We start from the raw sequence: 13,583 nt of genomic DNA on the forward strand, positions 1-13,583 counted from the left end.
GTGATACACAGATAAGTCAGTCTGATCTGCTGTTGTTTTAAAAAAACGATTAAGGGGCTGGCCCCGTGGCCGAGTGGTTAAGTTCGCGCACTCCACAGCAGGCGGCCCAGTGTTTCGTTGGTTCGAATCCTGGGCGCGGACATGGCACTGCTCGTCAGACCACGCTGAGGCGGCGTCCCGCATGCCACAACTAGAAGGACCCACAACAAAGAATACACAACTATGTACCGGGGGGCTTTGGGGAGAAAAAGGAAAAAATAAAATCTTTAAAAAAAAAAAAAACGATTAAGAATTTCTAAAACTTTACACAAAATTCAAAAATTATATAATGGATAAGATGATGCCTACCTCACACATTCATTAAGAGTCGTGGGCTCATCTGGCTGCACATTTTGAAAAGAAGTACCTTTTTCCTCAGACTGTGATGTGATGTCTTCACACTCAACATTCTGACATGACTGATCTTCAATTTGTTCCGGAGTCTTAATAACAAACACATTTTTAAAGAAGTTTTAGGTTTCACAATGAAACACTCATTTATAAAAGATTTCATTGAAAATTTATCCAACTGAGTACAAGGAAAATGGTACACACTTCAAAATTATAAAATGATATTCAAAGGATGCTTTTTAATGTTTTTTCTTTAGACATCTTAGAAAATTTCATGAAGCCACACCTTTTATCTCATCTCAAAGCCCCCATTCTTTTCCTCCCAATCAGAATGCAAGTACCTGCTTCAGTCTCATCTGTTAGAATTACCTCTGGGTCTACTTTCTGAATCCTCATCACTGTATCCACATTCTAGACTTTGGGAATTATAACAAAAGAAACTCAAATCTCAAATTATGCCAACTTTTGCCCTTATCACAAAGACTAGTTATAATGTAAATAATCTAAAATTCATAATCTTTGTTCTTGGAATTGTATTTTAGTAGGGAGCTTTTAACATTTATTCTGCTAAAGCCAGCATTAAAATTCACATATTTAGCTACATTTTCAAAAAGGAAGTGTAATTGAAATAGCTGCTCAGTGATGGGGAAGGGAAGCCCAAACTCGAAGTCAAGTGAATGCAGATGATCCATCAAGTAAATGCTCAAAATCTGGAGCGCAGAGAATTAAACGGCTTTACAAATTAGCAAATGTTGGCCTTAAATTTAATGAAGAGTGTACACAATTGTATAGTGTGCTGTATAAGGTGGGGTGAAAGGAGGCTTATGTACTGGTTTGACAAAAAAACTGGGAGGGATCAGAGTACTTACACCTCTATCAACAGAGGATTCATTTGCACTGTTTTCTACATTGGCCCCAATTTTTTCCTGTGATGGAAGAATTTCTTTTCTTTCGGCAGCTTTACCAACATTTGGCTTTGGCCTCCGCAATCGGCCCCTCGTTAGCCGTGTAGGCCTGAAAGCCTTTGGTTGATCATCTTCCTGCAGACAAATTTTTTCACTTGAACTGTAATAATTACAAAAGAATAAAATCAATGGTTATTCTGAAGCCACACACTTGCTTGTTTTCATTATTCCCTTCTCTCTGGTACGGGTAAGTAAACCATTTGTAATATAAAATAATTCCCAAGTATACTCAAGAACATCCTCAAAGACATCATACTTCTGCACCTTAACTCTTTGGAACAGACATAATCCTGGAAGCCTGACTATAAAAAGCACTTTAAAAGCAAATTTTCATCACAAAATTGGAAAAACCTATACCTGACAAGCATGTACTATTATTCCCCACTGAGGACACTCTTGTGTAATGTCCACCTCCAGGGCACTGCACACAGGTTCGGCATAAATGGACAGTCCAGAGCCACTGCTCAGACTCACACGGAGCAAGGCCAATTCTAGATCGCCATTCCAAGTTAGATATTCCCTTGTGAAACCTCTTGCTATAAGTAAAATTATCGATAAACATATATCTTAACTATTAATTTATCTAACTAGATTTTGTTAAAATCTTGTTAATACGCTGAGGGAGAAATGTAATCACTAACTCAATGGATCCAACCATAATTTATTTCTACAATATTAAGCATAAAGAGCATTATCAAAATGTTTCAACAAGACCTGTAGTTAAAAATGGACTTAAGTACACTAGCTGAAAATAAACTTCAGACATTATCAAATAGAAAAAACGTTTTACAATCATTTGTAAGAGGTACTATTTTTATTCTACTTCCTAAATACTTACTTAGATACAGTCTCAGCTTCTGGGTTCTCTCCCTCTGTATTCTCTGTTTCAGAAATGTCAAATGTGTTCCTTTTATCCTTTTCCAAGTGATTCTATAAATTCAATTTTTTACATTTAATCTACTTAACATCAAGTTCAAACTTTGTAATAAATGAAAATTAAAATTTTTTGTACTTCTAATTGTAACAGAGTTCTCAAAATCACAAATGCAGATGAGAATATTATAAAACATATAATCTCATACATTATTGATAGAAGCATAAATTGGTATATCCTTTCCGGAAAGCCTTTTACCACTAAAATCAAGAGCCTTAAAAATGTTCATACTCTTTGATCCTGTAAAACCATTTCTAAGACTTTATTCTAAGAAAATATTTAGACAAAGATTTAAGTACAAGGATGTTCACTGGAACAGTATGTAAAACAGCAAACACAGTAAACAAAACATGCAATAATGATTAAATGATTAAATAAATTCAGTTATACCCAGTGATAGAATATTATGATGTCACTAAAAACCATGTTTTCAAAAGATGTTTAATGATATACAAAAATATTTATGAAATGCTAAGTACCAAAGGATACAAAAAACTGAATTAATACTACTACTCAATTGTGTAAAAGAAAAGCTGGAAGGATATAGGCTAAAAGGTTGATTGCATCTGGATAACGAAATTACAAGTAGTTTTTGCTTCAATTTTTACACGAATCTGTATTTTCCCAATTTTCTAAAGTTTAAAAACATCTTAGAAGATCATAATATAATAACTATCATAAAAAGTGTGACAAAAAAGATATTTCACATTAGAGAAAAAAAGCAGACTAACATTCTAAAAAGCATTTTAGCAAAAATAAAAAATTCATAACAATATAATGTTGGCAGGATAGGAAACAAGAACATTCATTTAACGCTTGTAGCAACATAAACAGATTCATTTTTTTGGACTGTCAGTTTGACAATGCATAACAAGAGCCCTAAAAATATTTAAAATACTTTGACTCATTAATCCCACCACTTCTGGAAATTTATTCTTTGCGTATTTCCTTAAGAAAGCCCTATTTACAAAATTGTTTGCTTTTATTTACAAGAGTTAAAGCAAATGTCCACCATTAGAGAAATGGTAAGGTAAATTAATAATATGTTAATCTGAGGCAGCTATTAAAAAGATCAATTAACCCCAAGAAAGTGTAAATGAATAGTTTCAGAGAAAAAGTTTTAAATATTATATACATTATGATTAAAAACTATAGAAACATTTACATACATAAAAAGAGAGACGAACTGTATATAGGACAAATAGAGGAAGGTCAGTGTCTGCATTCAGATGAAAGGGCTGTGCATGTAATTTTACGCACAGCTGGTTTAAAAATATTTTGAACAAAAATTTTATACAAGAAAATAAAAGGCAGATTTCTCTCTACTGCAGATGGTCTGAATTATCTCCTCAGTTCCAAAGAAAATGCATAAACAGGAGATTAGTAAAACAAATTTAATATTAATGAGCACATTCTCGTCTTTGTTTTAGTTTCAGTAACATTACTTTGTAATTACAAGCTAAACATTTTTATTTCCAACTATTTAGGAAAAATCTTCATAATTTTAATTTGCATAAAGTCTCTTACTCCATACCTTTTCCATGGAAGTTTCTGGGTGTAAACTCTCGCTCTCTGCATCTGTTTTACCTTGTGAAATGGCTGGTTTCTTCCCAATTGCCCTTGATAAATTGGGTTTAGGTCTCTGGAGTCGTCCTCTTGCCACTGGTTTGACATTTTCTCTTTGATCTGTTTCCCTAAAAAATTAACATTATTTAAACTGCACCAACATGCAGGCATATTCAAACCAAATTCTGGAAAATCCTTTAAAAATCCACTCAGAGCCAGAAAATACTCATTTAAGCTTACTTACAGGAAAAGTAGCAAAGAAAACTAAAAAAGAATAGCAATGAGTGGGTAACTAACTTGTTATATCCAATGTTAAAAATGTGCTCGTCAGCATCAATCACTAAAACAGTGTGGTACTAACAAGCGAACAGATACACAAAGGAAACACAAGAAAATGGAGAGGAGGACCCCCAGATCCACAGGATTTTAGTATACAATACGCAGCATTTGAAAACAGAGAGGATAAGATGAAATACATAATAACATATTTAAAAAAATAAATATTACACTAAATAGATGGTGATGGGAAAACTGGAACACTGGAGAATAAAACAAAATTAGCTCCACTCCTTGCACCATGCTCCCCATATATTCCAATTGGATCAAAGATTTAAATGAAACCACAGAGAAATACAGATGGATTATTTCACAACCCAGAGGTGGAGTAAGCCTTTCTAAAATTTGATTATAAGTTCAGAAGCCATAAAAGAAAAAAATTGAGAAATTTGACAATATAAGGATCAAAAACTTTCACATGGTCAAAACATGGCTAAGTCAAAAGTCAAACGAGAAACCAAGAAAGCATGTTTTACAACTCATACCACAAGGCTAACCTCCCTAAAATATAAAGAGCTCCCACAAAACAATACCATCAAGAACTCATTAAAAAACTGGACAAAGGATATGGACAACTCACAAAAGACAAAATAAAAATAGCTTTTAAATGCGAGGACATGCTCAACTTCACTCCCAATAAGTGCAAAGTAAAGCAGACAGAGAGCGTGAGTGAAGCAAACGTGACAAGACATTAGGAATCCAGAGAATCTAAGGGGAATTATATACAGATGTTCACTGTTCTGTTTTTTTGACTTTTCTTTAGGTTAGAAAAATTTGAAGTAAGAAATTGAAGGGAAAAAAATTTAAAACGACATACCCCTGCCAAAAAAGGAGCAGTGAGGTGGCAACACTACACTGAGATATTATTGTATAACCTGTCAAGACTGGCAAAAATCCGAGTTTAACACCACCATTTGTTGGCAAGGGAGACAGGTGCTTTCTTATGCTGTTGGTGGGAATATAAACTAGCATAACTCCTACGGAGAGCATTTTGGCAGTATCTATCAAAATCATAAATGTATAAATGTACAGACACACACATATATACATCCTCTGAGCAAGCAATTCCATTTTTAGGAACTTACCCTACAAATATACTTGCACATAGATGAAAAGATGGAGGGACAAGGTTATAAGCAATGCATGTACAAACAACCTAAATAGCTCTCAATAGGGCACTGATGACATAAACTGCGCTTTATCCACACAAGAGAACACTACGTAGCTATGAAAAGAATGTAGAAGGTCTTTATGTAAAGATATGAGGATGTAAGACCAAAAAACTGCAAAATGGTATGTATAGCGTGCTACCACTAGGTTTTTAAAAAGGGTAAAAAAAACATAAAGAGTACATATTTCTGTTAACTTTATGTAGCTTTTAAAAACTCTCTGAAGGAAGCTAAGAAATAAGTACCACCGGCTACTTGTCAGAGTGAGGGGGCAGGGCGGGAGGGACACTTCACTCTGCACCATCTTGTCCTTTTGGATGTCTGAACCATAACAATAGAGCGCTTATTCCCAAGACGAATTTAAATTTTCATTTCAAAAACTAAGTTTGATTCTCGATGTGACTACTCTTTACTGAAAATAAAAAAATTTGTAAACTGAATAGCTTTTAAGCCCATATGAGGAGTTATGAGGGAGACAAGAAGGAAGTCGGAATTTTTGAGATATTTCTTCAAAGGGAGATTCTTTGGTGCTTTTATTCTGTTTTTAGTGAGGATATTAATTTAACCAGTATCTGCATACTAAAAAACATAATCTCTTTAAGGTTACCAATATCAAAATCTACTACTTTGACAACAGGCAAGAAAAATAACTCAAACCAAGTAAAACTACAATCTCATGGCAAATATTTAGGCTTCTAAATTATTTTAGAATTTCATAAGTTACCACCTTGCTAAAACTCCTATCACCATAATACATCAGATATGAAAGAGAATCTTTCTGTAATGAAGTATAAAGTCAAAAACCTTGATGTCACACTCAGACCACAGAACAATTACACATTAAATGGTCTACAAGCCCCTCCTAATCCTTAAAGGAAGAAGCACCATTATCACTTCTTAAATAAGAAATTACCGAAATCTTGAAAATAAATTTAAAAATCCTACCATGTAAAATACTTACGGGGATTTATTTTTTAGGTCAGCATGTCTCCCTTCTGTACAACTGTTCTCAGCATCATTCACCTCACACAGAGCTCTAATTCCAACCTCTGATGAAGGCAAATCCGAAGTGCTTGATCCTGGAGTCTCAGCTGCTACTGACACGGCATCTGGTTGACTGCTAAGGAAATGAAAACGTAGCGGGAAAAGAATTCTTAGTGATGCATATTTTATACTAATTATTTAAAAGACTTTTAAAATATACAAAACCAATACTTTGGAAGATGATCCTTCATATTATGGAATAATTGAAATGGATATTTTGGCTTTTCTATGATCCTTCTTGCACCATGTTATTAAAAACCACACCTTCAGAGAAAGTAGCAGCCACAGATCACAAGCTTGGGAAAGGGTTCAAGAAGTCACAACATGAAAAACTCTTACTTATATGGGGTTGGCAAATCAAATGTATGTGCACATGTTCTGCTTTGGTGGCCCGGGGTTCACCGGTTCGGATCCCGGGTGCAGACATGGCACCACTTGGCAAAAAGCCATGCTGTGGCAGGCGTCCCACATATAAAGTAGAGGAAGATGGGCATGGATATTAGCTCAGGGCCAGTCTTCCTCAGCAACAAGAGGAGGATTGGCAGTAGTTAGCTCAGGGCTAATCTTCCTCAAAAAAAAAATTGGCTTTACCGTTCATGACCCCTTGTCTTTGTGTATGTAACAATTTTAGAATTGGCTTGTTGTTTTACAAAACCAATTGGAATTTTAACAGTCATTACAGGGTTGTTTTCCCCCTAAATTAGAAAAAGTCATCAGTATAGTTTTGTGTATAGTTTACGAAATTAGCTGTATCTCTGAAGTCAGAATTTAGAAGTCTGTAACCTAGCAAGTTAAGAATCAGAGGTCCAGGGCTCAGCTTCAAAGAAAGTATTAACCTTCCGAATTGTATGAAGACATTGGCACATCTGTGTAAGTGTATTTTTCTACACGAGAATAAAGAGCTTTCATCAAGTTTTTCAGAAGACAGAAATATACACCAATGGAATAGAACACACAGCTCAGAAATAAACTCACACACATAGGGTCAAACGATTCTTGACAGGGAGCCAAAACTACACAACAGGGAAAGGACAGTCTCTCCAACACACGGTGCTGGGAAAGCTGGGTCTCCACATGCAAAACAATGAAACGAGAACTTTATCTTACACCAGACACAAAAATCAGCTCAAGATGGATTAAAGACTTAAAGGTAACATCTTAAACTATGAAACTCCTAGAGGAAAACATAGGAGGAAAGCTTCATAACAGTGGTATTGGCAATGATTTCTTGGCTGTGACACCAAAAAAGCACAACAAATAAAAGCAAAAATAGACAAGTGGGACTACATCAAACTAAAAAGATTCTGCACAGCAAAGGAAACCATCAACAGAGCCAAAAGGCAACCTATAGAATGCAGGAAAATATTTGCAAACCATATATCTGGTAAGGGCCTAATATCCAAAATACAAAAGGAACTCCTACAACTCAACAGAAAAAAAAAACAAACAACCCAATTAAAAAATGGGAAAAAGACTTGAACAGACATTTCTCCAAAGAAGACATACAAATGTCCAACAGGTATATGTAAACATGCTTGACATCACTAATCATTAGGGGAAATGCAAATCAAAACCACGAAGCATCACCTCACACCTGCTAGGATGGCCATTATAAAAACACACAAACAGACACACACCGGAAAATGACAACTGCTGGCAAGGATGTGGAGAAACTGGAATCCTTGTACACTATTGGTGGGAATATAAAACGGTACAGCCACTATGGAAAACAGTATGGAGGTGCCTCAAAAATTTGAAAATACAACTATCATACAGTCCAGCAATCCCTCTTGTGGGTATTTATCCAGAAGAATCGAAAACAGTATCTCAAAGAGATATCTGCAATCCCATGTTTACTGCAGCATTATTCACAATAGCCAACAGATGGAAACAACCTCAATGTCCACTGACAGGTGAATGAATTTAAGAAATCTGATATATACATACAATGGAATATTATTCAACCATAAAAAAGGAAGGAAAGCCTATCATACACAACAACATGGATGGACTTTGCAGGCATTACGCTGAGCAAAGTTAGTTTGAGAGACAAAGCCAAATACCCTATGATTTCACTCATACGTGGAAGATTAAAAAAAAAAACACAAAAACACAACAAACACACAGACACAGAGAGTAGGGGAAGCAGGGAGGGAGGAGGGCAAAAGTGGTAATAGGGCACATGTGTATGGTGATGGGTGGCAACTGGACTTTGGGTGGTGAACACAATATAGTCCACACAGAAATCAAAATACACTGACGTACACATGAAATTTATATAATGCTATAAACCAATGTTACCTTAATACAAAATTAATGAAGAAAAAGAAGGAAATCCTGTCACAGGCCACAATATGGATGCTGTAACATTGAAAACATTATGCAAGGTGGAATAAGCCAGTCACAGAGGGACAAATATTGCATGACTCCACTGATATGAGGGTCTAAAGTAATGAAGCTCACAGAAACAGAAAGCAGAACGGTGGCTGCCAGGGGCTGAGGGCAAGGGGGAAATCAGCAGTTGTTCAATGGATACGGAGTTTCAGGCGTGCAATATGAAGAAGTTCTAGAGATGTGCTGTTCAATGCTGTGCTGACATCTAACAATACTGTACTGTACACTTAAAAACTCTGTTAGGAAAGTAGATCTCATGTTCCGTGTTTTTTAACCACAATTTAAACAACAGCAACAAAAAACTCAGAATATATCAAATTCAAACTGCTGAAAACCAAAGATAGACTATCTTTACAGAAAATGATAAACCCATGCAAACACTAACCACAGAAACTGTAGTGCAGAGCAAGCATCAGAACAGAGTGACCCCAGAACAATGCCAGGCAAATGATAAAGGGTGATTCACCAAGATGATGCCACAATCCCAGCTAGGTGTGCACCTAACAACAGAGCTTCAAAATAGGTCAAGAAAAACACACAGAACTGAAAAGAGAAACGGGCCAATCCACAATTACAGTTGGAGACTCCACACTCTTCTCTCAGTAATCGGTAGAGACGTGGACAAAAGTCAGGAAAGAGACAGAAAATACCTTAATGAAACGATACAGTCAGTTTTTTCCTCAACCTTTTCACTGGAGGATAAATCCACAACATCATCTATGTTCTGTACACAGGAGAGCTTCTGTTCCTTATTGCCTTCACCTTCATTTCTCTCAGGCCTTGAAGACTGACATTTATCTATGAATACAAAATGCATGTTATTCTAAAAAGTTATAGCAAAAACATCTATTTTTCAAAGCATAAAAGTATTTACATATAACATTGTCTTTTCCTATAAATTATTAATCCATTCAAGATTCAAGTTCCTATATGCAAGGCATTAATGATTATTAAAGAAAATTCAATCAATTACAACTGTGTTTCAAGGATCAGCCCACATTTCCTGGGCAGTTTGTAGCATCTTCCTTTCATCTTGCTTAAATTTCTTTTTTTTTTTTTTATATATATACATATTTTTTTTTCTGCTTTATCTCCCCAAACCCCTCCCTGTACACAGTTGTATATCCTAGTTGCAGGTCCTTCTAGTTGGGGGATGTGGGACGCCGCCTCAATGTGGCCTGATGAGCAGTGCCATGTCTGCGCCCAGGATCCGAACCCCGGGCCACTGCAGCAGAGCGCTCGAACTTAACCACTCGGCCACGGAGCTGGCCCAATCTTGCTTAAATTTCAAGTGCTTAAATTGACTTCTTTTATATGTCTAGTTAGGAAACTAGAAGTGCACTTGGCTATTCTTCTGCTTAAACATCATAATTAATAACAAGTAACAGCTATAATTTATTGAGGACTTACTAAGTGACAGAAACTCTAAGCCCATCAGATGAATATCTCATTTAATATTCAAAACAATCCTGTAAAATGTATTAATATTGACCTCAGCATAGAGAAAAAGAACCTGAGTTCAAAGATCTTAACTGACTTTATATTTAGCACATAAGAGTCGAAATCTAAACCAAGGTCTGTTTGATTTCCAAAACCCAATTTCTTAATCACTGAGCTATTCTGCTTTATACGTAATGTCTTCAATAGTAAGCCACAAAAGAGCATAACACTGTGACATCTACAAATCATACTATGCTACCTATCGGGACTCATTTATTAAAATCACGTTAGTGAAGCTGAAATACATAAAATTTAAATTCTATAGAAAGGCTGTTCTCATCTAACACTACCTTTTTCTCCTCTCTTTATTTCACCATCTGCTTTTATTAATCTAAAGATGAACTCCCAAGGAAAGAGACCAAGACTTACCTAAACTCTCAGCCCCTACCCCCTAGTAACTCATAACTGTCAATATGTATGCATGCCAAGGGAATTAAAAAAAATAAAAATGGGAGGAATACTTATTCCAGTAACTCTTTTACAGAAATTAAACAACTTAGGGCTGGCCCGGTGGCACAGTAGTTAAGTTCAGCACACTCTGGTTCAGTTGCCTAAGTTCACGGGTTCAGATCCTGGGCACAGACCTACACCACCACTCAACAAGCAACGCTGCAGTGGCAACCCACATACAAAAACAGAGGAAGACTGGCACAGATGTTAGCTCAGGGCCAAACTTCCTCATCAAGAAAAAAAAGAAGAAGAAGAAGAAGAAATTAAACAGCTTACTGTGGGTTCATAGAGTGGCTCTGAAGAGGGAGAACACAAAAACCCGTGATTTATTAACAGACACAAGTAATACACATAAAGCTATACACCTGTGACTTCTAATCACTATTAATGGGCGTACTTAGGAGGTAATGTATCTTAGAGACACAACAAGAGAGAAAAGAACTCTCCATTTCATTTTTTTTACAATAAATTTTTTCTTTAAATTAAAAATAAAAGGGTTTAACACAATACGATAAATACAGAACCAATTAATAAGCATTATTAATTGCTACTGTCAAGAAGAAAGGCATTTAAGTTATATACCATTACTTGTACATATCTTCTCAAGTAATACAGGGGCTGTTAAAATATGTAAGAAACTTTACCTTTGTGTTTTTCTCCTTTGGAAGGGCCTGACTGAACAGTGGCATTTCCTGAAAGATTTTGTACTTCCTGTTTACCAACTTCATCCTGAGTCTTCCTTCTCCTTTTGTTTTGATTTAAGTTTGGTTCTAACACAATCTGTTCTGAATCCTGTCCCGATAAAGTCAGAGACTCTTCTTCTTCTCCAGCCGTCTGAGCATCCTTTTGAGATCCTTCTGGGTCTGGAATTTTAGTGCTCACAGACTCAGCTGCATCATCATTCACTCCTTCACTAGCAACTTTTTTCACTGAAAATAAGACACATGGTTATCAATATATAAACCTATAGAAAAATTCTTAAAGGTAGAGAAGATAAATACTCAAGGAGTCTTCTGTAGTATTATTAATTTTTTTTTTTTTTTAAAGATTTTATTTTTTCCTTTTTCTCCCCAAAGCCCCCCGGTACATAGTTGTGTATTCTTCGTTGTGGGTTCCTCTAGTTGTGGCATGTGGGACGCTGCCTCAGCGTGGTCTGACGAGCAGTGCCATGTCCGTGCCCAGGATTCGAACCGACGAAACACTGGGCCGTCTGTAGCGGAGCGCACGAACTTAACCACTCGGCCACGGGGCCAGCCCCTCTGTAGTATTATTTTTATGAGCAAAAATTTGAAGACAACCTGGGGCCCGCCCAGTGGCATAGTGGTTAAGTTTGGTGCACTCTGCTTCAGCAGCCTAGGTTCAGTTCCCAGGTGCAGACCTACAAAATCTGTCAGCAGCCATGTTGTGGCAGCAACCCACATACAAAAAATAGACAAAGACTGGCATAGATGCTAGCTAAGGGCAAATTTTCCTCAAGCAAAAAGAGGAGGATTGGCAACAGTGTTAGCTCAGGGCGAATTTTCCTCAGGAAAAAAAAAAATTTGAAGACAACCTAAAATGTCTGAGAACGACTAAATAAGTTATAATATATTTATACTATAAAAATCCATGCAGCAAATAATAATGAGGTAGGCTTATATGTAGCAATAGAAAAGATTTCAAAAATTACTGTTGCATCAAAAGTCAAGTTACAGAACGATATATATATTATGAACTCATTTTTATTTTTATTATTTTTTCTTTTTAAGGAAGATTAGCCCTGAGCTAACTGCTGCCAACCCTCCTCTTTTTGTTGAGGAAGACTGGCCCTGAGCTAACATCCATGCCCATCTTCCTCCACTTTACATGTGGGACGCCTAAGACAGCATGGCTTGCCAAGCGGTGCCATGTCTGCACCTGGGATCTGAATTGGTAAACCCTGGGCCACTGAAGTGGAACGTGCGCACTTAACCTCTGCGCCACCAGGCCAGCCTTGAACTCATTTTTATTAAAAACAATTACGTATACTCTAAGACACAAACACATATATTTGCAGAGAAAAGAGTTTAGTAATAGTTACCCCTAAGAATCGGAAGAATTTGATTTGAGGGCAGGGTAGGAGAGAGAGTTCAAGAATTTTATTTTCTGTATCATTTGTTTGTCAATGAACAATCTTTGTAAGAAATATTTATAAACAATTTCTAGTGCCCTTTCTATGAAGGCATATTAACAGCCAACCATATCAAAAGATGAAAACAATGAATTAAATTTAAAAAACCAAAACACAGAGATCACCATGGAAACTGCATCCAAACCAAAAGCAAACTTAGCTTCACAACCATGTTGATCAGACATCTTCTCTAAAAATATCTAATCTTAAAAAATAATAACACTCAATGTCATTTGCTTTTGTTAAAAAAGCCAAAACAAGATTTTAAAACCAAGAAAATAACACTTGATTTATTCTCTATCAGAATAATAATCAGCAATTTTGAAATTCTGAGACTTGTAATAATATATCTGAAAAGTTCTCACATTAAATAAGATAGGCTGAGTTCCCTGTGCTTTCACTTGTGACATGACAATCACAAGATTAATATACCTATTTCAGTCTCCTAGGGCTAGGTACAGTCAGAATGAAATAACTTTGCAGTTATCTAGGCCGGCCCTGTGGCACGGCAGTTAAATGCACACGTTCCGCTCCAGCAGCCTGGGGTGCATGGGTTCGGATCCCGGGTGTGGACATGGCAGCGCTTGGCAAGCCATGCTGTAGCAGGCATCCCACATATAAAGTAGAGGAAGATGGGCATGGATGTTAGCTCAGGGCCAGTCTTCCTCAGCAAACAAGAGGAAGAT

The 13,583-nt window shown here is 36.4% G+C and overlaps 1 protein-coding gene across 5 annotated transcripts in view; it reads right to left on the bottom strand.

Annotated features, from left to right (window-relative positions):
- The window catches only part of BDP1 (BDP1 general transcription factor IIIB subunit), an 80,009-nt gene that overhangs the window by 46,883 nt on the left and 19,543 nt on the right, over positions 1-13,583 (bottom strand). For all 5 annotated transcript variants that reach the window (XR_011525366.1, XR_011525365.1, XR_011525364.1 and 2 more), the window contains exons 10-16: positions 11,393-11,677; positions 9,449-9,596; positions 6,322-6,480; positions 3,824-3,983; positions 2,194-2,285; positions 1,260-1,455; positions 349-482 (exon numbers count right to left, since the gene is read on the bottom strand). Coding sequence is in view for 2 of the 5 variants with exons in the window: in XM_070569933.1 (XP_070426034.1) it covers positions 349-482; positions 1,260-1,455; positions 2,194-2,285; positions 3,824-3,983; positions 6,322-6,480; positions 9,449-9,596; positions 11,393-11,677 (1,174 nt within the window). In the remaining 3 variants the exon portion in view is untranslated. The remainder of the gene's footprint in view (positions 1-348; positions 483-1,259; positions 1,456-2,193; positions 2,286-3,823; positions 3,984-6,321; positions 6,481-9,448; positions 9,597-11,392; positions 11,678-13,583) is intronic.

The sequence above is a fragment of the Equus przewalskii genome, chromosome 13, assembly GCF_037783145.1.
Source record: "Equus przewalskii isolate Varuska chromosome 13, EquPr2, whole genome shotgun sequence".
NCBI lineage: Eukaryota > Metazoa > Chordata > Mammalia > Perissodactyla > Equidae > Equus > Equus przewalskii.